The 26,235-nt window shown below is 38.5% G+C and overlaps 1 protein-coding gene across 2 annotated transcripts in view; it reads right to left on the minus strand.

Moving 5' to 3' along the window:
- The window catches only part of ABCB11 (ATP binding cassette subfamily B member 11), a 96,352-nt gene extending 70,485 nt beyond the window's left edge, over window positions 1-25,867 (minus strand). The window contains exons 1-5 of one of the 2 annotated variants that reach the window (XM_059394120.1): window positions 25,783-25,867; window positions 16,619-16,715; window positions 7,495-7,516; window positions 5,036-5,087; window positions 3,584-3,822 (exon numbers count right to left, since the gene is read on the minus strand). In XM_059394120.1, coding sequence (XP_059250103.1) covers window positions 3,584-3,822; window positions 5,036-5,087; window positions 7,495-7,516; window positions 16,619-16,694 — 389 coding nt within the window. In that variant the 5' untranslated portion in view covers window positions 16,695-16,715; window positions 25,783-25,867. Of the gene's footprint in view, window positions 1-3,583; window positions 3,851-5,035; window positions 5,088-7,494; window positions 7,517-16,618; window positions 16,716-25,782 lie in introns of those variants that run through there. The other variant, XM_059394121.1, reaches the window with a different exon arrangement.
- Window positions 25,868-26,235: the final 368 nt, after the last annotated feature.

A 26,235-nucleotide genomic window follows, 5' to 3' on the forward strand; every position in this document is an offset into this window, starting at 1 on the left:
TTAAATTCAAAGATATGAGCAAGTTGAAAGTAGTATGGAAAAAAGAAATGTCATGGTAAAAAGCAGCCATAACAAACCAAGAGTGGCTATACTAATATAAGATAAATTATAAAAAATTGTTACTATAAATAAAAACCATTTTTGTAATTATAAAGGGTCAATTTATAGAAAGATTATAGAAATTTTAAATATATATGCATCTAAAAACGGAGCCCCCAAATACATGAAACAAAGGGTGACAGATTCAAGGGTAGAAATAGATCAGTGATAATAGTCAGAGATTACAACTCCATATTTTCAGTTTTGGATAGAACTAGGAATAGAAGACTTGAGTAACACCATAAACCAATTAGTCCTGACAGACATCTTTGGAACGTTCCATTCAATAACAGCAAAATACATATTCCCCACAAGTGCATGTGGAACACTCTCCAGGATAGGCACATGCTAGGCTGTGCTAATTCATGCTATGATATGATGAACCTTGAAAACATTATGTTCAGATGAAGAAGCCAATCACAAAGGACCCCATACTGTGGGATTCCATTTGTATGAAATGGCCAGAATAGGTAAGTCTACAGAGCCAGAAGGTAGATTAGTGGTTGTCTAGGACTGAGCGGGGGGATGAGGGAATCGGAGAATGATAGCTAAGGGGTATGGGGTTTCTTTTCGTAGTAATAAAAGTGTTCTAAAATTGATTATAGTGGTGGAGGCACAACTCTGCAAAAGACTAAAAACCATTGAGTTGTACACCTTAAGTTGGTAAATTTCATGGCATGTAAATTATGTCTCAATAAAATTATTTTAAAAAGTGCATGGTTTCACAGTGTCTAACTTCAATATAGTGCTTGAATGCATACACTAACTGTACGTTGCTGAAAAAGCAGACTGAAATCCAAGAGAAAATACAGGCTGATTTCTACTTTAATGCATTCACATGTGGGGGAAATGAGGAATCGGACTTCTCAAGTGCTGCAGAGAATGGCAGAAATTATGGTATGTTACTTCCACAATTAAGTCACAAGACTTTGTGGCTTCCATTTGAATTTTTATACTTCGGTTGGTTAAAAGAAAATAGAAAGTAGCTGCACTGTGGTATTTGGACTCTTTGAACTTCCCTTTCAGTCATTTTTCATTCTTTTGTCTTACTATTTGATTATTCTGAGCAAATAAATTATGATAAACTAATCAGGAGGCCTGATGATCTATAATACTTTCAGCATTATGCACTGAGAGTCATTTGGAAGGTTTTGCCTAAAAATTCCATCCAATAGATTATAACTGAAATGTAGAAACCAACCAGTGAAATGAAAGAGCAAAACCAGTTCCTACTATTACACATGCCTGCTTATGTTGATAAAATCATGGAGTAACCTTCCAAGACTAATATACTTATTATAATAGGTGGAGAAATTACACTTTTAATGATATACTTTTTCCAAGGAAAAAGATGCAAAAGAGCTGAGTAATTCTGGAGGCACGTTAACCACTTACAGGTAGGAAAATGTCCACTCCCTTCTCTTCTGTTCCACCCAAGTCTATTTTCACAGTGATCTTAACTACATAAAAGCTAAACAAATATTTACCCAGAAGTAAAGCAGGAGTCATGTCAGGGACCATAATAATTCACAATTAAAGTATTTAACTCATCAAAAAATTAAAAAAAAAAAAAGAATGAAACCATTACCAAATAAGGAAATAGCTCATTAAAACTATAACAAAACAAAACAAAACAAAAGCATTTAACTCATCAAAGGAGATCCTCATAAAGAAAAAGCCTGAGAAAGACAAGGTCTACACAATTCCAGAAACTCATACGAAATTTTTTAAAAAGGACAAATATCCTTTTACATGGTCTGTATCCTATAAATTCAGCAAAAGCCAATGAGCTTCTGAAAGCCTCCATTTGCTTTGCACTATTTGCTCACCTTCAAGTATATCACCTAGTAAAAATTACTAAAGTGTGAGCGATGGGTAGCCACGGAAAATTCCTTTCTACTGGATGTTAGTGATATAGATGTTAATGATAGATTCACTCTTTACATTGTCTAATAAATATTTATGAACACTTGTTATCATGGACATGTCTCAAATTTTAGCCTAACATTTATTTCCAAACTTGAAGGCATAACAGGCTATACTTTCAGGAATTTTCCCTAGAAAATTTTACCTTCATAAATGTTATTAATGATTTGGGTCAATTTACATCATACATAAATCTGAATGCACTTTTTTCAAAGGGGGAAATAATGAATCTTACGTTTTTGTAGTCGAACTACTCTGTAAAAAACAATTTCTTTTTGTCTTCCAACATAAAAGACTTAAAATTAAAAGACTGCCATTGACAACAGTAATTCATTTATACAAACTGTTCTGAATCTTACTTCCAAATTTAGAAAAGAAACATATATATTTAGATATTAGGAAATTTATTTCTAATGAGTAAGCTTATTATTTTTTAAAAGCTAATTCTGCACATTGTATATTGTCTTGTATTTTTCTGTCAAATACTAACCAGCTATAACTACATATCTATTTGAATGGTCTCTGATTTAATGATGATTTTACTGACTAGACCTAAACACCACGAAGATAAGGACCATGACTCAAAATAATCACTATATCCTTGAGGCTTATACAATTTCCTGGTATGAAGTTGGTGTTCAAAAATTTTGGTTGAATGAGTAAATGAATGAAAGACCCTAACAGTAGATAATATTATGGAACAGTATCAGTGATTTAACAGGATTTGCTCATAATCTAAATGAAATATGTGGAAATATTTTTTAAATGAAGGTGAAAAATATAAATTTGCCTAAGGGAGCTATTCCAAGTGTCTTTCTAGTCAGGATGTGCTGGGCCCTTGGCTCTTGAACCTGAGCGTGTGGGTTCATACATGCCAATGAGCATGTTCTGGCCCTGAGGCAGTGTGAGGCAGGCTGCAAAGTTCATTCTGTGACAGTGAGTCAACATCATGAAACACTATAGACTCACTGTTGGGCTTATCACAAAATGAATAGTAGCACGGTGGGTTCTGGCTAATACTGCATGGCCCCCTTCTGTTTATAGCGCCACACCACTCTTCCGTAGAGACTCAACTACTGAGACAAAGCAGCCCCTACTCCAAGTGCTGTAGCACACTAATGAGTTTCCCATTAAAGAAAGAAGACTGAAGATCATGTGGGCCATTTGCCACAGTCACAGAAGCTAAGAAACAGAAAGCAGTTAAGGCACTAAAAGAAGTCTTGCATATAAGACATAAGACATGACAAAGACTCAAGTAAAATTCATGGCTTACCTTCCCACTGTACTGGTAGTGTTCATCCTCAAGCCTATAGTATACCAAGTGCTTAAATTGGGTGACCCACTTAATGGATAATTTCTAATTTTGTTTTTTTGTTAGGATTTTAAAACCCGGTAAAATAGGAAGAAGCTCAGGGCAGAGTAATTTTCAGAAATATGGGTTAAATTTTTGTTTCTGTTTGCTCTCTGTTGGATATCACTCCAGTTCAGCTAATAAAATCCCATTTACACATTTTGAATTATAATTTAATGGATGAGGAAAAAATAAAAAATAGCCTACCCACACCGCGTTCCATTGGTCATACTCTGGTTAAGGGAGCTGTTGATCCATACGATAGTGTTGTTTACACATGCTCTTCCAGGGATCTTGAGTTCTTGTAATTCAGTGTCGTAGTCAATAAAAACATCTGTCATTGTGCCAAAAATGAGCAGCACTCCTGGATGGGATAGTCCATGGAGAAATGCACATAAACTTCCCACAAACATCAGCCAAATGTCAGTCGTTGAAGAAAATCGAAACTTGAAAAACAAAGGATTCAGAGATCATCTATGGGTGAAAAGCAGGAGAAGTAGGAGGACTATTTAATTTTAGTTACTAGATTGTGATAAATATCATTTAGCACCAAATTTTATGGGAATCATCGTAATTGAACAATAGAGTGATCACTAATTATATCAAAATAAATGGTATATTGGGGCACCTGGGTGGCCCAGTTGGTTGAGCATCTGCCTTCAGCTCAGTTCATGATACCAGAGTCCTGGGGTCAAACCCCGCATCAGTCTCTGTTCAGTGGGGAATCTGTTCCTCCCTCTGCCTCTCCCTCTGTGATTTCTCTCACTTTCACTCTCTCTCAAATAAATAAATAAAATCTTAAGAAAAAATAAGTGGTATATTAATTATCTAAAACACTGGACTCTTACACAGTTCGTTTATATTATTTCTTTCCTAGTCTCTGAATTCATTCTCTTTACCTCAAGAACTGACTTAGTTTCTTAGCCATTGATTCACAACTTCAGTGGGACATGGTCACGGCATTGATGCCATTGCCATGTAGAAATGCTTGTGAAGGATTCAGCAATAGCATAAATTGTATCCCAGAACGAATATTGGCAAACAAGAGTGCCTATTAGTGTCTAGAAATGCCTCAGCCTTGTGAAAATTAGGGGAAAATACCACACTATGGAATTTCCAAAGATATGTGATAAGGATAAATATACATCATATGATTACTGTGATGATTTTCTTTACTAAATTAATTATGGACTTAGTGATTATCTTCCAGGACACTTTTCTGATCTACCAGATAGGATTATGTGTTTAATATTACCAGATAGGATTTACTTATATATATATTTATTTATTTATAACTGGGGAGGAGAGAGAGAGACAGTGAGATGGGACAGAGGGAGAGAGAGAATTTTAAGCAGACTCCACCTCCAGCATGGAGCCCAACACAGGGCTTGAACTCACAACCCTGAATCACAACCTGACATGCTTAACTGACTGAGATGCTTAACTGACTGAGACACCCAGGCACCCAGGATTTAAGTTGAATTACCAATATATTTCTAACTGCCATTTAGCATGTCATTACATAGACAAAGTTTATGACTGAAAAAGTGAACACTGTTCTTAAAAACCTGCCAGTGATTTAAGATTTAACACTCCCTCCATAATCTGAACAATTTGTGGTTGCAAAATTTATGTCAAAAATCAGCACAGTTTTATTACCAATTGAAAGAAGCCAACTTGACTGCTGTCACCTTTCCTCTCATCTTGTAACCTGAGGAGAAAAACGTAATGGATTTATAGACCATCCTTTCCAAAACAAAGAGAAATTCTCCCTAGATAATGACTCCATGAGTCATCCTTTAGTAAGGAATAAAGTCCCCATTGACTGAGAAATTCTTGCCAAACCTGGCATCTTGAAAACAAGCTCTTATTTTTCAGATTTACCTCTTTCAGAGATTTCAGTATAGCTATATCTCATGTTTAGCAGAGATTCAGTGAAGTTTTTCTGAGAGGTATTGAAAGGAAATAAAAGGTTCTCTGTATTCCCAGTTATACTAACGTAAAACTATTGGACCTCAACCTTGACCCTCAACCCATTTCTATGTATAGTCCCTTGTAATGTAAGTTCAGGTGGTTGGATTAGCTGATTTAAAGCTTCCTTCCAGCACTTAAAAATTTAACAACTACATTAAACAGTATTGATATGATGGAAAAGTTTTAAAAAACTCTCATACTTCCCATAATATTGTATTTCCTCACTATTTCTTACTCATTTCATTTCTCATAAAGTTGTATGTAACCATGTAACCCATCTTTGACCTTCTCAACTCCAGGGATCTCTACTTCACCTGAGTCATCCTTTCATGGATACACCCTGGACCTTTCTTTCACCAGAAACTACTCTACTCCAATGGCATTCTGGGACTGTCTGTGCATCCTGTTTTGTCACTTCCTTTCTCCTTCTCCACCTATTTGTCATCTCAGTTGAGTCCTGCAGTCCCTTAAACCCTCCTTAATTTATAATTCTTAAAACCCCATCAAGATTGTGCTTCCTTCCCCATGTGTCCCAGATCCCACACCAGCCATTTGAACTACATTCTTACCATCAACCTTAATCCTTTTCCCCACCTCCATCTTTGGAAACTCCATCTCTACATCCATGTATGTTTGCCCCCCCTTCTCCCGAAGCCAGGCTGTGGGACCTGCTGGAGACACATGTGAACTGGTGCCAACATATGCCACTCCTGGCAGTCAGCTGCCCTAAACTTCCCCTCCAGCTCGGAGTAGAAGCCCAAGTCCTTGCTGAGATATGCAAGGCCCTCCATGGTCTGGCCAATTGGCTCTCTGACCTTGTCTCCTCCTACTGCACTCCAGTTCTCAGCACCCAAGCCACTTGGCCTCTTTGCTGACTTTGTTCATGTCAAATTTGTTCTCACTTTAGACCATTTGCACTTTTTATTTCCTCTCACTAGAATGTTCTTTCTTCAGATACCTGCATGGTCAACCCCGTCATCTCCTTCAGATTTTCCTTCATAAGTCACCTTCTCAGTGAGACCTTCCCTGGCCAAAACGTTTAGAAATTTCAACTTTCTCCCCCCATCACTCCATACCTCCATTCCATGTTTGCTTTTTTCTTTTTCTTAGAAAAAAAGTGATAGATTATTACTAGCTACATGCTATATATACTTCTCAAGGACAGATATTTTGACCCATTTTGTTCTTTTATTTATACTAAGCATTTATAATAGTGCCTGATACCTGGCAGGCACTTAATTAATATTTGTGAAATGAATGGATGAATGAATGAATGCATGAATGAATGAATGATTAGGGTCTCTAATCATAGCTCAATCTATAGCACTGTACTTCATCTGTCTACAGATTGCCCCATTTTCCTCCACAGCTTTCTCAAACTGTCACCATGATCTTCTCATTCTACATTACCTCATATATCAGAAGATAGATTCATCTCCTCTAAAAACTGAATTCACTTAACCTTCCTATTCATTCTTGCATTGCCATTCACCTACATCCACACCCATTTTCATCTTTTTTCTACCCAGTGAGAAAAGCGTGGTTCTTCTAGGTCCAGGCTGACCCTAGCACTCCTAGTCTAAAACTTGTGTTACCACATCCAACACCCCTCTCTACTGTGACTTACTTGGAATTTCCTATACAACTTGAATCTTGGCCTTTCCACCACCTCTCTCTAGGAAATTGCCTGATGCCTACCTTCTGTCTTCTCAGATTAGACTCTGTCTAGTCCTACCTTTTTACTAATGTATGAGTAACTGACATTTTTATATGAGTATTCAAATTCTCAAGCTAAAGAGAAATATCTAATATTTAAATTTTAGGGTTCTACTATTTGCCTGTGGGAAGAATTTGAGGTTTAGCGGTACCCCCCTATGCTCATGAAATCATATTTGTTCACCTTTTACTCTGCCCATTTAGGTTAGAAATTCTGTAGTGTTGCTGAATATATCCAATCCAGAAAGGATATGTCAAAAGATTTTTTATATCAAATTACAGCAATGTTTTAAAGAGAAAAGGAATACCTGTGTCATTTTATGGGAAATACAAGATGCATGAAAATATTATCTCTGCTTTGTGCCTTTAAAAGGAATATTAAGGAGTTATTCTAGAAAAGATTATGTATTGTTGAAATAGTCACTTACCTTGAATTCTTATCATTGTTATCTGTCAGGATAAAAACAATGCACAACGCAGTTAATAATAATGACACAACAACACAGTCATTAAAAAGTTTGCTCTGGGAAAACATTCCCATAAGTTAGCTTTACTCATGGAACACAGCAAAACGACTATTTGCTTTTCTCTCTCTCTCTCTCTCTCTTTTTCATTCTCTCTCTCTGTCTGTCTCTCATATTACACAAGAAGACACCCTGTCAGGTTCAGGACTGCTGGCTTGACTACATATTTTTGATATTTCTACAGGATAAGAGGTATTTGTATTTCCTGAACGTCAACTGGATACCAACATTTTAAATTAGCATAAGAAAATTTAGTTCTTTGAACTACCAAGTAAAATGAATATTTATTGTTTTGTTCCCTGGAAACAAATTTATCTATCTCAGAATTTATCTATTTAAAATTGAGACTACAAATTAATTAGACAATAAGATGATGTTGATACTCATATGCCAGGAGAAACCACCAAATTAATCTGAATAGAATTTTCCCCAGCCTAGAGAGAGCAAATGGAGCATAGGAAGTGAAAGTGGGATTGCTGGGACATGGGTGTAGAGAAGCAACAGGGAAAGGAATTTCAGGGTGCTAATGTCAACCCCGCCATGGTACAGCAAATTCTGAATCTCTGGCATTTTAATTAATTTAATTTAAGTAAGAGTAAAGAGGCATTGTAGTATAGATAGAGATTATACATCTTGGCTTTAGAAATCAGAACTGGAGCAGGCTGAGGTGACATCACGTCATAGGAGTTCAATTAGTTAGTTATCAAACCATTCCAAACACCTACAAATCCAACAGGAGATTGAAGAGAAGAAGAACAGCAATTCTAGAAACAGAAAATCAACCACTTTCTGAAAGGTAGGACCTGCACAGAGGTAAATCCAAAGTGAAGGAAAGATAGACCATGGAGGGAGGGGCCGGCTCCCGGCAAGCGGCGGAGCACAAAATCAGAACTTTTAAAAGTCTGCTCCACTGAGGGACATCCCTCCAGAAGCTAAGCGGGGGTGGAACTCTTGTGGAGACAGTGTGGTCTCAGGTCCCGTGGGGTCATGGAAGGATTGGGGTGTCTGAAGTGGCAGAGCTCATGGGTATTAGAGCAGGAAGCTACCTATAGAGACGGAGCCAAGGAGTGAGCTCTCAGCTCGGAGTTACCTTAAACTGTGATCCATGACACAGTGAATCCACTACTCTTTGAGCAGGGATACCACAAGTGACAGATCCAGGAAGAAACCCCCCCACCCCAGAAGAGCAGAGTGACAGGAATCTGTTGGGTTTGGAGACTCCAAATGGGGCTATGTGCCAGAGACAGAAATGCTCAGTCATATGCCGGGTGAGCTCGGAGCACAACCAGAGACCAGGGAGACAGGAGTAATTGAGCGCTTTTCTCCCAGGGTGCACTGAGGAGTGTGACCCTGAGCTCTCGACCTCCCACCTTGGCCGGAGATTGGGAGGCCGCCATTTTCATTCCCATCTTCCAGAGCTCTACAGAAAGGAAAACATTCAGGGAACAAAAGCTCCTGAGAGTGAACTGAGGAGATTACTTAGCCCGGCCCATGGCAAGGGTAATGCAATTTCTCCTCGGGCAAAGATACTTGAGAATTAGTACAACAGGTCCCTCCTCCAGAGGATCAGCAAGAACATCCAGCCAAGACCAAGCTCATTGATCAAGGAGAATAGTGGAATTCCAGAGAAGGGGAAAGCAAAACATGGAATTCATGGCTTCTGCCCTATGATTCTTTTTTTTTTTTTAAGATTTTATTTATTTATTTGACAGATAGAGATCACAAGAAGGCAGAGAGGCAGGCACAGAGTGGGGGGAAGCAGGCTCCCTGCTGAGCAGAGAGTCTGATGCAGGGCTTGATCCCAGGACCCTGAGATCATGACCTGAGCAGAAGGTAGAGGCTTAACCCACTGAGCCACCCAGGTGCCCCACGCCCTATGATTCTTTAGTCTTGCAAAGTTAAATAAATGTTTTTAATTTTATTTTTTTCTTATTCTAATTTTTTTTAACTTTTACTCTTTTCTCTTTTAACATTTTTTAACTAGTTTATCTTAATAATACCTTTTTTTAAAAAAAGATCTTTTTGAACTTTATTATTATAGTCATATTTTATCCTTTATTGTAACTAACTTTATTTTTTTGTATACATATAGAGTTTTTTTCTTCTGATAAAATTTGGATATAACTTATTCTAATAGATTAAAATATACTCTAAATCTAGCACAGAGCTTTGTTCTAGTCTCCAACCTAAGCAAATTCTCTCCACTTTTTTTTTCTTTCTTTTCCCAACCAACTTATCTTATCAACTCCTTTCTTAAGATTTTTTAAAAATTTTCATCTTTAGAGTCACATTCCATCCCTTCATCATGTTTACCCTTATTTATGTGTATGTGTATATGTATGTATGTATATATATATTTTTTTCTTTCTTTAAAATTTTGGGAGGTAGTTTCTTCTAAAAGGCCAAAATATACCCACAATCAAGTGGGTGGCTCTATTCTATTCACCAGTCTAATATATATGTATAAATATATTTTTTCAAAAATTTTTAAACTTCTTTTTACAGCCTTTCTTCTCCCCATGATTTGGGGTCTCTTCTGATTGTTTAATGCTCATTTTTCTGGGGGTATTTACCACCCTTTTAGTATTTTATTCTCTCATTCATATATTTTTATCTGGATAAAATGACAAGGCAGAAAGACTCACCAAAAAATAAATAAATAAATAAACCCACCAAAAACAAAACAAACAAACAAGAGGCAGTACCGAAGGCTAGGGACCTAATCAATATAGACATGGATAATATGTCAGATCTTGAGTTCAGTATGATGATTCTCAGGGCGCTAGCTGGGCTTGAAATAGGCATGGAAGATATTAAAGAAACCTTGTCTGGAGAAATAAAAGCCCTTTCTGGAGAAATTAAAGAACTAAAATCTAACCAAGCTGAAATTAAAAAAAAAAAAACTATTAATGGGGTGCAATAAAAAAATAGAGGCTCTTACTGCTAGGGTAAATGAGGTAGAAGAGAGAAAGAAATAGAGAGATATAACCCCAAATGACAGAGAATAATGAAACTGGACAAAAGAGAGACAAGCAACTACTGGACCATGAGGGGAGAATTCGAGAGATAAGTGATACCATAAGATGAAACAATATTAGAATAATTGGGATTCTGGAAGAAGAAGAAAGAGAGAGGGGAGCAGAAGGTATATTGGAGTGAATTATTGTAGAGAATTTCCCTAATATGGCAAAGGGAATAAACATCAAAATTCAGGAGGCACAGAGAATCCTCCTCAAATTAAAAAAAAAAATAGGTCCATACCCCATCATCTAATAGTAAAACTTACAAGTCTTAGTGACAAAGAGAAAATTCTGAAAGCAAGCTGGTTGCTGCTTTCAATGGTAACATACAATGGTAAAAATATTAGATTGGCAGCAGACCCATCCACAGAGACCTGGCAGACCAGAAAGAACTGGTATGATATATTCAGAGCACTAAGTGAGAAAAACATGCAGCCAAGAGTACTATATCTAGCTAGGCTATCATTGAAAATAGAAGAAAAGATAAAAAGCCTTCAGGACAAACAAAAACTAAAAGAATTTGTAAACACCAAACCAGCTCTACAGGAAATATTGAAAGGAATCTGCTAAACAAAGAGAGAGCCTAAAAATAGTAGACCAGAGAAGAACAGAGACAACATAGAGTAACAGTCACCTTACAAGCAATACAATGGCACTAAATTCATATCTCTCAATAGTTACCTTGAATGTAAATGGGCTAAATGCCCCAATCAAAAGACATGCGGTATCAGAATGGATTAAAAAAACAAAACCAATCAATATGCTGTCTATAAGAAACTCATTTTAGACCCAAAGACACCTCCAGATTTAAAGTGAAGGGGTGGAAAACAATTTACCATGCTAATGGACATCCAAAAAAAAGCTGGGGTGGTAATCCTTATATCAGATAAATTAGATTTTAAGCCAAAGACTATAATAAGAGATGATGAAGGACTCTATATCATACTCAAAGGGTCTGTCCAACAAGAAGATCTAACAATTTTAAATATCTATGCCCCTAACATGGGAGCAGCCAACTATATAAACCAATTAATAACAAAATCAAAGAAACACATTGACAATAATACAATAATAGTGGGGACTTTAACACTCCCTTCACTGAAATGGACAGATCATTCAAGCAAAAGATCAACAAGGAAATAAAGGCCTTAAATGACACACTGGACCAGATGGACATCACAGATATATTCAGAATATTCCACCCCAAAGCAAAAGAATACACATTCTTCTCTAGTGCACATGGAACATTCTCCAGAATAGATTACATCCCAGGTCACAAATCAGGTTTCAACTAGTACCAAAAGATTGGGATCATTCCCTGCATATTTTCAGCCGACAATGCTCTGAAGCTAGAACTCAATCACAAGAGGAAATTTGGAAAGAACCCAAATACATGGAGGCTAAAGAGCAGAATGGGTCAACCAGAAAATTAAAGAAGAATTGAAAAAATTCATGGAAACAGATGATAATGAAAACACAATTGTCCAAAATTGTCTGTGGGACACAGCAAAGGCAGTCCTGAGAGGAAAATATATAGCAAAGAAGACTTTCTCAAGAAACAAGAAATGTCTCAAATACACAACCTAACCCTACACCTATAGGAGCTAGAGAAAGAACAACAAAGAAAGCTTAAACCCAGCAGGAGAAGAGAAATAATAAAGATCAGAGCAGAAATCAATGAAATAGAAACCAAAAAAACAGTAGAACAAATCAACTAAGCTAGCACATGGTTCTTTGAAAGAATTAATAAGATTGATAAACCCCTGGCCAGATTTATCAAAAAGAAAAGAGAAAGGACCCAAATAAATGAAATCATGAATGAAAGAGGAGAGATCACAACCAACACCAAAGAAATACAAGAAATTATAAGAATATATTATGAGCAACTATATGCTAGCAAATTTGATAATCTGGAAGAAATTGATGCATTCTTAGAGATGTATAAACCACCAAAACTGAACCAGCATGAAGTAGAAAACCTGAACAGACCCATAACCAGTAAGGAGATTGAAGCAGGCATCAAAAGTCTCCCAACGAACAAGAGCTCAGGGCCAGACGGCTTCCTAGGGGAATTCTATGAAACATTTAAAGAATAATTAATTCCTATTCTTCTGAAACTGTTCCAAAAAATAGAAATGGAAGGAAAATTTCCAAACTAATTTTATGAAGCCAGTCTTCCCTTGATCCCAAAACCAAAGACCCCATCAAAAAAGAGAATTATATACCAATATCCTTGATGAATATGGATGCAAAAATTCTCACCAAAATATTAGCCAATAGGATTCAATAGTACCTTATAAGGATTATTCACCACAACCAAGTGGGATTTATTCCTGGGCTGCAGGTTTGGTTCAACATCTGCAAATCAATGTGATACAATACATTAATAAAAGAAAGAACAAGAACCGTATGATGCTCTCAATAGATGCTGAAAAAGCATTTGACAAAGTACAGCATCCTTTCTTGTTCAAAACTCTGCAAAGTGTAGGCATAGAGGGTACATACCTCAGTATCATCAAAGTCATCTATGAAAAACCCACAGCGAATATCATTCTTAATGGAGAAAAACTGAGAGCTTTTCTGCTAAGGTCAGGAACATGGCAGGGATGTCCATTATCACCACTGCTATTCAACATAGTACTAGAAGTCCTTGCCTTAGCAATCAGCCAACAAAAAGAAATTACATGCATCCAAATTGGCAAAGAAGAAGTCAAACTATCATTCTTGACAGATGATATGATAGTTTATGTGGAAAACCCAAACAACTCCACTCCAAATCTGAGTTCGTACAGGAATTTAGTAAAGTTTCAGGATATAAAATCAATGCACAGAAATCAGTTGCATTTCTATGCACCAACAACAAGACAGAAGAAAGAGAAATTAAGGAGTCAATCCCGTATACAATTGCACCCCAAACCATAAGATACCTAGGAATAAACCTAACCAATGAGGAAAAGAATCTGTACTCAGAAAACTATAAAGTACTCATGAAAGAAATTGAGGAAGACACAAAGAAAATGGAAAAACAAAGACAATGGAAAAACATCTCATGCTCATGGATTGGAAGAACAAATATTGTGAAAATGTCTATGCTACCTAAAGCAATTTACACGTTTAATGCAATCTTTATCAAAATACCATCCCTTCTTTTCAAAGAAATGGAACAAATAATCCTAAAATTTATATGGAACCAGAAAAGACCTCAAATAGCCAGAGGAATGTTGAAAAAGAAAACCAAAGTTGGTGGCATCACAATTCCATACTTCAAGCTCTATTACAAAGCTGCCATCATCAAGACAGTATGACACTAGCACAAAAACAGACACATGGATCAATGGAACAGAATAGAGAGCCCAAAAATAGACCCTCAACTCTGTGGTCAACTAATCTTCGACAAAGCAGGACAGAATGTCCAATGGGGCTGGGGGGGGGGTGAGGAATCTCTTCAAAAAATGGTGTTGGGAAAATTGGACAGCCACATGCAAAAAAATAAAATGAATCTGAACCATTTCCTTACACCACACACAAAAACAGACTCAAAATAGATGAAGGACCTCAATGTGAGAAAGGAATCCGTCAAAATCCTTGAGGAGAACACAGGCAGCAACCTCTTCTACCTCAGTCGCAGCAACTTCTTCCTAGGAACATCGCCAAAGGCAAGGGAAGCAAGGGCAAAAATAAACTATTGGGACTTCATCAAGATCAAAAGCTTTTTCACAGCAAAGGAAACAGTCAACAAAACCAAAGACACCTGACAGAATGGGAGAAGATATTTGCAAACAACATATCAGATAAAGGGCTAGTATCCAAAGTCTATAAAGAACTTATCAAACTCAACACCCAAAGGACAAATAATCCAAGCAAGAAATGGGCAGAGGACATGAACAAACATTTATGCAAAGAAGACATCCAGGTGGCCAACAGACACATGAAGAAGTGCTCTGCATCACTTGGCATCAGGGAAATACAAGTCAAAACCACAATGAGATACCATCTCACACCAGTCAGAATGGCTAAAATTACCAAGTCAGGGAATGACAGATGCTGGTGGGGATGAGGAGAAAAGGGAACCCTCCTACACTATTGGTGGGAATGCAAGCTGGTGCAACCACTCTGGAAAAAAACATGGAGGTTCCTCAAAAAGTTGAAAATAAAGCTACCCTATGACCTAGCAATCACACTACTGGGTATTTACCCTAACGATACAAATGTAGTGATCTGAAGGGGCATATGCACCCAAATGTTTATAACAGCAATGTCCACAATAGCCAAACTATGGAAAGAACCTAGATGTCTGTCAACAGATGAGTGGATGAAGAAGATGTGGTATATATACACAATGCAGCCATCACAAGAAATGAAATCTTGCCTTTTGCAACAACATGGATGGAACTAGAAGGTGTTATGCTGAGTGAAATAAGTCAATCAGAGAAAGACAATTATCATATAATCTCCATGATATGAAAAATTTGATAGGCAACGGGGGGAGGTTTGGGAGTAGGGAAGGAAAAAATGAAACAAGACGGGATCTGGAGGGAGATGAACCATAAGAGACTCTTAATCTCACAAAACAAACTGAGGGTTGCTGAGGGGAGGTGGGTAGGGAGAGGGTGGTTGGGTTATGGACATTGGGGAGGGTATTTACTATGGTGACTGCTGTGAAGTGTGTAAAGCTGGCGATTCACAGACCTGTACCCTGGGGCTAATAATACATTATATGTTAATAAAAAATTTAAAAAATCAGAACTGGATTCGGATGATGGCTCCATAATCACTGGTCATGACATCTTTGCAACAGTTTAAACAAATTATTCAAGTCTCATTTTCTTCCTCTGTAAGTTGTAAAATAATATAATTTGTTTAAAAACTATGGGGCACCTGGGTGGCTCAGTGGGTTAAAGCCTCTGCCTTTGGCTCAGGTCATGATCCCAGGGTCCTGGGATCCAGCCCCGCATCGGGCTCTCTGCTCAGCGGGAAGCCTGCTTCCTCCTCTCTCTCTGCTTGCCTTTCTGCGTACTTGTGATCTCTGTCTGTCAAATAAATAAATAAAATCTTTAAAAAAAAAAAAAAGCAAAACTAATAAATGTGGGGTACCTGGGTTGTTCAAAAGGTTAAGGGTCCGGTCAGTTCAGGTCATGATCTCAGGGTCCTGAGATGGAGCCCCCTCAGTTAGGCTCCCCTCAACACTCAGTGGGGAGTCTGCTTCCCCTACACTTTCCCTCTGCCTCTCCCTCTACCCCTCCCCCTGTTTGGGCACTCTCTCTCTCTCCCTCAAATAAGTAAATAAATAGTTTTAAAAATAACAATAATAATTGCTTGGAATCACTTGTGCTCACTACATGTTAGAGGAGGGCCCTACATGGGCCCTCTTTCCCATTATCTCACTCTGGCCAGTATAGTCTTTGTTGTTTCTCACTAAATAATTACTACTATAATCAATTTTAACAATAGATGGATAAAGGCAATAATAATAACCAGTGCTGGATTTTGTAGATGAGATACTTTCATTCACCTACGCTTTGAGCAGTTTTTTCCCCCCAAGTTCTTAATTTGTGGTACAGGTTGAATATTACATGATGAGTTGACATTAGCTTCCCTAGGCATGGGAAATGTATAGAGGAGGTACAGTTTAAAATCCATTTATGCTGCTTTCACAACTGGTGCTTTTGAAAAATGTTTTGATATCAGTGAAATGGAATTGGGCATCAATTTCTGGACCTGCCATGATTTCAGTCTTGGAAAATGTACCAGTGCCACTGGTTGTGTCCTTCAATGTACGCAGCCACCGCACATTCTCCCACACTTCATATGTTTTTACCCAGCATTTTCAAGCATTCCATTACATGGATTCTGGATAGAACCACCCGTTAGTCAGTAAGAAATACATTCAGTAATGGTTCTTTATATTATTGTTGGTCTTCCTCTGACCCTTGGAAGTTCACTAGCTTGTCCACTTTTGCTCTCACCTCTTTTTGTTTAAGAGACAGTAAAAGAAAAAGACCACTTACAGAATCTGTCTGACTCAAACCCATAATTGTCCTCTCCAAATTTCTTCACACTGCGAAGAATTACTGACTCAGACATTGCAATCTGCAGCCAATAGCCCTATAAAATAAAATAAGCATTGCAATTATTTCTTTTCTCTTCTTTAAACAAAGTAATCAAATGAAAGAACAGTTTCTTACAATCACTAACAATTTCAATCTTCACTAAAAAGATTTTTTTTAGTTGGTCAATAACTCCATGAAAGAGTCTAATTATTAGGACAGATAAAGTCAAACCATATGGCTTTCTCTAGTTGATGAGTGGATAGTTATTTTTTATTTATTTGTTCTTTCTGATTGTCCATCTTTCCATCCTTTCTCCTTCCTTCCTTCCTTCCCTCCTTCCATGAATAAAAATAAAAACCACTAGAGCTGCACAACCAACTGGTGACATTATTGGGTCAATGTCTGGAAGGACAACACCTATCACTGGTGGGTAGCCTGCAATGCTCCTTTGTAAATGCAACGCCTATATCGAGAATATGGTGAGTCCAGGGGAAGAGCTGCCTACTCACTTTAGAAAACAAGTATTACCTTGACATCAAAACAAGCAAGAATGCTATAAGAAAAAATAGAATTATAATGACTTTTTGAAAATAGATCCAAAATTGCTATATACGTGAAGTATAATTCAGCAGTTCATGAACAAAATAAAATGAACAATGTTGGTCCCAGGAATGCAATCATCATTCAATGAAAAACTTTGGTTATTTTGATAGATGCAGAAAAGGTATCAATAAGAATCAACATCCATTACTGATTTCTAAAACCTAATAAATTTAGAGAAATCATTATCTGGCACTCTAATGAATAGATTTTGGGTAACGATCAGCAATGAATACTAAAACCATTAACTGAAATACTGGCAAAGGTTCAATATCTAGTAGTACAAAGTACTGCAAAGATGTAGAGGGAAAACATTATATAAAGTCATTCTATCTCCTTAAGTTCCTCTTGGCTCTCACCATTTCTCACACTTTCCTTGTTTTCAATGACCTTGACAGTTTTGAGGAGTGCAATTATTTTGTAGAATGTCCCCTAAAATGGAATTTATCTGATACTTTTCTCTAGATTTTTCTCAGGATTAGACAGGGACTGTGTATTTTAGGAAGGAAAACCACAGAGATAAAGTACCCTTCTCATTACATTTTATCAAATGTTATTATCAACATAATAGTGCCAATCAACATGATTTATAAAAAATAAATTTTACAAAATAAACTCATTATTAAGAAGTAGAGTGAGAAACATTATTTCATTAAGCAATTTAGGAGGTCAGTAAAATTTTTTTAAAAATACATCAACTAGATTCAAAATTCTTATTTAACAACAAATTTTTTTCACTATAGCAGTATTACATTCAGAGAATGCAACATTCATGGGTTATATCACTTTTGAAATTTTAGCCCAAAATTTGTTTTTCAAAGAAAAAGAAAGAAATACTTTCATAATGAGAAAATAAAATTTTAACAATAGTTGTAATATTACATCTCTTAATTTTTAGATAAGACTTTTTTAAAAAAAATTCATATTCAATGGTTTTTTTCCTGGCTTAGTTCTTCATTTAAAAATGTTTCTTTCTGGGATGCCTGGGTGGCTCAGTGGGTTAAAACCTCTGCCTTCAGCTCAGGTCCTGGTCCCAGGGTCCTGGGATTGAGCCCCACATCAGGCTCTCTGCTCAGCGGGGAGCCTGCTTCCTCCTCTCCGCCTGCCTCTCTGCCTACTTGTGATCTCTCTGTGTGTCAAATAAATAAATAAAATCTTTTTAAAAAATGTTTCTTTCCACTGGTGTGCAAATATTTGGCAGCACTTAGAGGCCAGTTGTGTAGTGTCTTGTCCATGAACTTCAGAGTTTCACAGATCCTGTGACTTTACTCCATGTTGTTGTATATGTTTTTTAACCTCTCTCCAGGCCCTGAATTCTCCATCATTCTAGTCAATGATGGTGATAAAATCTTCCTTGGAGGACTAGTGTGAAAATGACATGAAACTGTGTTTGCACATCAGCTGACACAAAAGGAGAAGACGGCTAACATTCCTTTTGGTCTTCAAGCCTAGTCCCCCTACCATTCCCATGGGGGTCACTTGCAGTAAGCCACCCTCTATTAAAAAGGAGAGTGATGATCAACCAACCTACTCTCTTCATTTTCCCTCTCTGTGCCCTCAGCAATTCTGTACAGTTGTTTTCACATTGGGTTTGCTTACATTTCACTTCTTTATGAATGCAATGATTGTTGGGATATCTATTTTACTATTTAAGAGTAATATTCTCAAACACCAAAATTCATGCATAGCATGGATTTCCACCCTTGTGGCATTGACAGTGCCCTTCAGCCAAAGACCACTGGGAACACAACTGTAGTGGAACAACCTGGATTTATTACTTAATTGCAGTAGAGGAGAACACCCAGTGGGGACTATGGGGGTCTCAGTTAGAAGGTGTTAGGAAGAAACTATTGCAGAACTTGGGTTTCAGTTGTGTGTTTTGTGAGAGGATCCAAGAAAGCCAGGGTTTGCTCCAGATTGGATGCTGTTGGAAAGTCAGAGCAATTTCATGATTGGGTGCAGAAATAGTCACTCATAGCAAGACAAAGGGATGTTTGATATTTTTGAAGGTTGCACAATGACCTTCTTTTTGCCTGTGTTTGGGAAAAATTATGGACTTGTCTTTGTTTCATTTTTATCCTGGTTTCAGACTGAGTTTGTCTGAGGTTGATGGGATGGTTAATTTCATGTATCATTTTGAGTGAACTAAGGGATGCCCAGATAGCTGGTAAAGCATTATTTCTGGGAATGTCCGTGATGGTGTTTACAGAAGAGATTAGCATTTGAATCTGTAGACTGCCCTGACCAGTGCAGATGGGCATTATTCATTCAGTCCTTTGAAGGCCTGAATGGGGCAAAGAGGCAGAGAAACTAAATAGACATTTTTTCTAAAGAAGACATCCAAATGGCCAACAGGTACATGAAAAGATGCTCAACATCACTAATCATCAGGAAAAGGCATATCCAAACCATAATGACATATCACCTCACATCTGTTAGAAGGGCTATCACTAAAAAGACACAAAATAACCAGTACCGATAACCATTTGGTGAGAAGGGAACCCTCGTGCCCTGTTGATGGGAATATAAACTGGTTTAGCCACTATGAAAACCACTATGCAGGTTCCTTAAGAAATAAAATACAAGGGTGCCGGGGTGGCTCAGTCAATTAAGCGTTGGCTCAGGTCATGATCTTGGGATCCTGGGATTGAGTCCACATCAGGCTACCTGCTTGGCGGGGAGTCAGTCGGCTTCTTCCTCTCTTTGTGCTCTGCCCCTGCTTGTGCATTCTCTCTTTCTTTCCTTCTCTTTCTCTCTCAAAGAAATAAATAAAATCTTAAAAAAATATATATAGCTATCATATGATCCAGCAATCCCACTTCTGAGTATATACCCAAAGGAAATTAAAATAGGATTTTGAAGAGATACCTGTACTCCTGTGTTTATTGCAGCATTATTCACCATAGCCAAGATAGAGAAACAACGTAAGTGCCCATCAATGGATGAATGGATAAAAAAGATGTGGCATAGTGTGTTTGGGTGGCTCAGTTGGCTGAGTGACTGCCTTTATTCAGCTCAGGTCATGATCCTGGGGTCCCAGGATGAAGTCTCACATTGGGCTCCCTGCTCAAGGGGAGTCTCCTTCTCTCTCTGACTCTCCCCACTCTTATGTTCTCTCTCTCACTCTTTCTCTCAAATAACTAAAATCTTTTTAAAAAAATGTGGCATATATATATATACACACACATATATAGAATATATAAAAAATTACATATGTGTATGTGTATGTGTATGTACACACAATGGAATATTACTCAGCCATAAGAAAGAAGGAAATCCTGCCACTTGTGACAACATAGATGGGCCTTGAGGACATTATTTTTAATAAGATAAGCCAGACAGAGAAAGACAAACATGATATGATGTTGCCTATATGTGGAATCTTAAAAAGCTGAACTCATAGAAATAGTAGAATGGAGGTTACCAGAGGCTGAGGGGTGGAGGGATTGGGGAGACATTAAAGGATACAGACTTGCAACTAGAAGATGAGTATGTTCTGGAGATCTAAAGCACAACAGAGTGATTATAGTCAACAGTACCATATTGCATACTCCAAAATTGCTAAGAGGGTGTATCTTAAATGGTCTTACCACAAAAAAGAAATGATAATTGTGTGACATGATAGTGGTGTTAGCTAAAGCTCTGGTGGTGACCATGCTGCCATATATGAGTGTATCAGAGCAACAAGTTGTACACCTTCAACTTCCACAATGTCATATGTCAAACACATCTGAGTAAAATATTAATTTTTTTGAAGTCAGGAAAGGATGAACTTGCTTTTTTACTTTAGGAAGGAAATGCATCCTTTCCTGCCCTTGGACATCAGAACTACTGGTTCCCACCCCTTCAGTTGGTTGCTCAGTCAGAAACTGAAGCTATTCCCTTATCTCTGCCCAGCTCAGAAATGGCAATGACGACTTTTGAGGGCCATGGTGTTGGAAAAGTTCATGACTTGCATGTATCCACAAAGACAGTGGCAGTTTTATAATGTTGAGTCTGGGAAAGGACAACGAGATACCAAAATCACTAGAATGAATAAGCAAAAGCCTTGCCTATGATATTTTCCAGGAAAGGCGATATTTCCAGAATTGGATGTTAGATGGATTACCTCATATCATTTAAGCATAGAATGAAATTCTGGTATATCACTAGACCATGCTTTCTTCCCCAGTTTAGTTCCCTTTTCATTAGATGAGATTCTGGGAAACATAGCAGATGCTAGAGAGTACCTCTGATAGTTTCTGAAACCCTGGGAACATAGTGGGAATCTAGTTTTCGGTGGTCAACAGGTTTGTTTCACAGGGTCACAAGAGTGTGTCTCCTCTTCACCTGGTACATTCCACAATTTAAGCGTACTCTGGTGTGTTGTCACATTTTTTTCCCCATCAATATTAGCAGATGTAATGTCATCTAATTCTACTCTCTCAGCTGTTATCTATAGTACCGAAGCTAACAATTTTACTCTTGAGCTTCCTAAAGTGTGTGAAGGTTTCTCGGATATCACACATTGCAGGAAGCTTTAACTAAGGTTTCCTAACAATTTACAATAACACAATTTTACTTTAACCACACAAAAGAACTCAGAATTGAAAATGAGGTACCATGCTATTTCCTTTTCACTCTGCCTTTTCATAAAGTAAATGATTTTAATCTCCTAAAAGTCTCTCTGGACACAAACTGAGAATTTTAAAATCTTCCAGGAAGATGGTCTTCCAATAAATTTAGAAAATCTAGGGAGTCAAAAGTCACAAATCAAGATTCCTAAGCACTGGCTGGCAGACTTTGGCCACCTAATTGTGGAACCCCCAAGAATTTTTAATTGTCCATGCTGGATCTACTGTCCCTCTCTGCTAAATGACGTGTGGTCTGTGTGCAGACTATATGTACTTCTGTTTAACTATCCAGGGTTGAAGTTTTCTTTTCTTTGATAAGATGTGTAATCTTATCAACACAGAGGAGAGTCTCCTGACCTTTACTGGTAGACACATCACAGACAATTCTACTTTAGAACACTAGCAACAATATTCTGGATGACCACTGCTGGGGAGGAGAGAGAGAAGACAGAAAGTAACACCTGGATGGGTTGCCTGACAGAACCTAGGACACTGACAAACCTCAGAAAGGAAATAAATAAGCACTGCCCTAGGGGGTTAAGGCTGTCAAAACTAGATGAGATAAAGTTCTATAAGCTATGTCAGGGGCAACCCAAAAATCCAAAGAATACAAAATGTCAGTGCCCACCACGGATCATTGCATCAAGGTTGCTAAGTGTGACGTCAAGATTCCAGTCTGACTATTGATCCTGCAGGAGAACTGAAAAAGAGAAAGGGAAAGAATGACAGAAAGGCATGCAGGCAGGCAGGCAGGCAGGAGGGAAGGGGAAGAGAGGGTGGGAGCGTGGGAGGGAGGGCAGAAGGGAGGAAGGGAGGGGAGAGAAAGAAAGAAGAGAGAAAAGCAACAGGTCAGGGGTGAAAATAGTTCTCCTAGAAGCTGGAATTCTTCCAGGGTGAAGATATAACTATAATAGAAGCATTCGGCCCACTGCGTTTTTTATAAATAAAGCTTTATTGGAACACAATTATGGCCATTAGTTTTAATGTTGTCTTTGGCTGTTCTTGTGCTACACTCAAAGAGTTAAGGAATTGTGACAGACTATACTTACAACCCCCCATCCACCCACCAATTCTTAAACCATTTACTTTCTAGCCTTCTGCAGAAAATATTTGCTGACTCCTGTATTACGAGGTCAGTTCAGGAGAGCCTGGTGCCTGGGTAGAAATATTGCCTGATTTACCCAACCTAAAAATCGTACGGAGCCCCAGCCCTCCAACCTGCCCTATCCTCATGGAACTTACATTGTGGCAGGGAAGGCAGGTGCCACATAAGAGATGACAAGCATGTGACTGTGAGTGAAGAGGAAGCATGGGCATCTCCTAGACCCTCCAGCAGAGGTCCTGTCCTGGTCTAGAGAGTGCAGAGAGACCCTGGAGCCAGAGTATTTTCAGGGTGGGACATAGGAGATGAGAGTGACTTAGCCAAGGAAACAGGAGACAAAAAAGCATCCCTGGCAGGGAAGAGCACATGAAAAGGCCCAGATCCAAGAGAGAGCACATAGGCTCAAGGACAGAAGAATGTCCAGTGAGTGTGAAGGAAAGTGGATGGACATCTTGGAAGGACATGGCTGCTGGATTCTTCTGGGCCTCATCTTTAACACTGAGGACTTGGGACCTTACCCCAATGGCAAGGGAACTAAGAGAGAATTTTAGGCAAGATAAAGATACGGCCATTTTATACTTGTTTAAAAATGGCAACACTCTTCAGGCGTGGAATTTGAGAGCCCCCACCCAGAGGGACTAGGAAATCAGTTGGGAAGGACAAACATTTTGCCAGGCCAGGCAACGGGCACCCTTGTTCAACAGGGCACAGACCACACAGTTCATCCCCAGACAGATAGGCCATTGGTGCCGAGGCTCCTGTTGCTTTTGGCTCTTTTCCCTTCTCTACTCATCAGGTTTTCAATTGTCTCTGTGGAGATTTGTTCTGCTTTCCAATTCATTTTCTCCCAAATACTACCTTTAAAACATGTTGGACCTTGCTTCAACTGAATTTAGAAGGAAGAGCCTGGGGTTTTCCTACATCCAGGCCAAGGTAATAAGGAGGATCTAAATGCCCTAACAGTCAGTGAGGAGCTGGAGGGACAGCGAGGGGTACAAGGCCAGGCTCACGGAGTGAAATGTTCTTCATCCCACTGCACAGCCCACTGTGAATATTCTCCTTGGCATTTCTCTTATGAGGCCTTTCCCTTCGTAGAAGCTCTCCAGGCCTCCAGGACCACACATTCCCCTTCCCTGAGCTGCTCAGGGAGAAATGCAGAATGGCTCCTGGTCCTCTGGAATTTGAAAGTTGTCTTTTCAGCCACAAATTCTGATTTATTTTTTTTTTAAGCCCTGAAAATGCCTTTCAACTGCTGACATGCAGAAATGTAGATAGTGCACTTTTGATATTATTAAACACAGCAAATGATTGGCTTTTCCCAAGGATCATGAAAAGAAAGATTAGTTTACACTAAGAAGCAAGAAAAATAGAAAAATACTGCCTTGTAGATAAGCAGGTTGTGGCGTGATGGTGTGAGTCAACAATGTGGAAGATAGGCTAGGATAGAAATGAGGCCCCTTTAGCCTGAGGGCTGCAGCTGATGACAAGGGAATGAAATGAAATGGAGGACTAAAGAATTGCTCTCAAACAAGAGTTTAAGGTCAACATTACCCCCAGCCTATCTTGGTCTCTACATGCATAGCTCTCCCATCTGCTCAAAGCAACACACAAACCCTAACACTTGATTCTTGCAATGGAACTTGGGCATTTTTTGTTTTTTTCTTTTTTTTAGCAATTTCAGTGTCCTTTAAAACTATGGAATGAGCAGGGTTGTTGTTTTGGGTTTTTTTTTCCCCCTACATTACTTCTTAATCTATTTCCAGCAACCTTCAGCAAATATTTGACACCTTTACTGTTAATGGGAGGACACATAAATTACTCAAGGGGCTTACGACCAAGTAGGGGGCAGGGCATGTAAACAGTAACTCCCAGGCAGGGAAATGGAATCTCAGAGAAAATAACAGAAGGTTACAGAGCAGAGGAAAGAGGGTACCCAAGTCTGGAGGGGTAGGGAGTGTGTGGGGCTGAGGTGGGGGGTGTTGCTGCATAGAGAAAGAACTTGTATTAAACAAGACCCTGTAAATAAGTTAATGCTTTACAAGTTTAATGATAACCACCATTAGATCCCAATATTAAGAGTTTGGGATGCAGTCATTATAATTTGTCTCTAATATGTCTAGTAAGCTAGCCTTCCCTCAAAACACTTGGAAATACCACACTTTATTCCCAGGCATCATTCGATATTTGACCAATGTGTTCAAATTATCAGCAACATGTGATTTCTACTAGCTAGGGAAACCTAAAAAGGGAAATTAGATTCTAGAAACCAACCTTTCTCCCTCTAGCCATGCATCCGAAGCTCATATTTTTTAGTATCTTAATTACTGAAAACTGGGAGAATGACGAAATGAGCATGGTGTTGGAGAAAAGAGAAAGCTGGTAGAGTTCTCTAATAAATCAGCACCAGCTTTCTGGGATGCGATTTGTGGTGATCTGTGCAAACAGCATTGTGCTTTCATAAAACCAAGATTTAAAAGTTCACTAGCATTTTTACTTTGGGCAGATTATTCAATCCATTCACCCATTTGCACCACACACCCTGTACACCACACTCACATTCTCAAGAGAGTTGATGCATAAAGTTATAAATGAAACAGTGACCAAGAGCCATCTCTGTTGTACATCCTGTTATGAAATTATCAATGTATTCTGCAAGTTCCTATCCAAGCATTACAGTATTGCTTATAGCATGACAAGAGGACAGCCTTTAGTAAATCAGAAACACAACACCCCCCAGAGTAGAAGCCAGAAGCCATGGACTTGAAGAATGTAGACCTCAAATATTCTAGACAGTAGAAGTCACTTACCTATGAGTGTGAACTTGAGAAAGCCAGAGAACAAGAGACTCTACTGTGGAGAGTCAAAGCGTTTTACCACTCTTTCCAACTTCAGTTTTCATCATTATAAAACACTGAGCAGAATTCAGGCTTTTTTGAAAACATTATCTATTTGCTGACGGGTCAATGCCCTGAAGGCCAGGCGAAGCACAGTTCAGTGACATCTGTGGAAAGGTTGAGCACACTGGAAACAATAACCTCAGATCCAGAGCATGCTTGAGAAGCCATCTGAGGGTGCCACCAGGCATCAGAAAGTGGGGATTCCCTTGAAAGGAGACTGTGGCACCACCCCCGCCCCCCAAGACCACTGTGATTGTGGCTTGGTCCTCCTCTTCCGTTCATAGGTCTTGGTCCGAAGAAGTTACTTGAAAACCTAACAAGCCAATACCAAAAAACCTTGAAACTTTTCCCCTCAATCTGAAA

The sequence above is a fragment of the Mustela nigripes genome, chromosome 3 (assembly GCF_022355385.1).
Source record: "Mustela nigripes isolate SB6536 chromosome 3, MUSNIG.SB6536, whole genome shotgun sequence".
NCBI classification, from domain to species: domain Eukaryota; kingdom Metazoa; phylum Chordata; class Mammalia; order Carnivora; family Mustelidae; genus Mustela; species Mustela nigripes.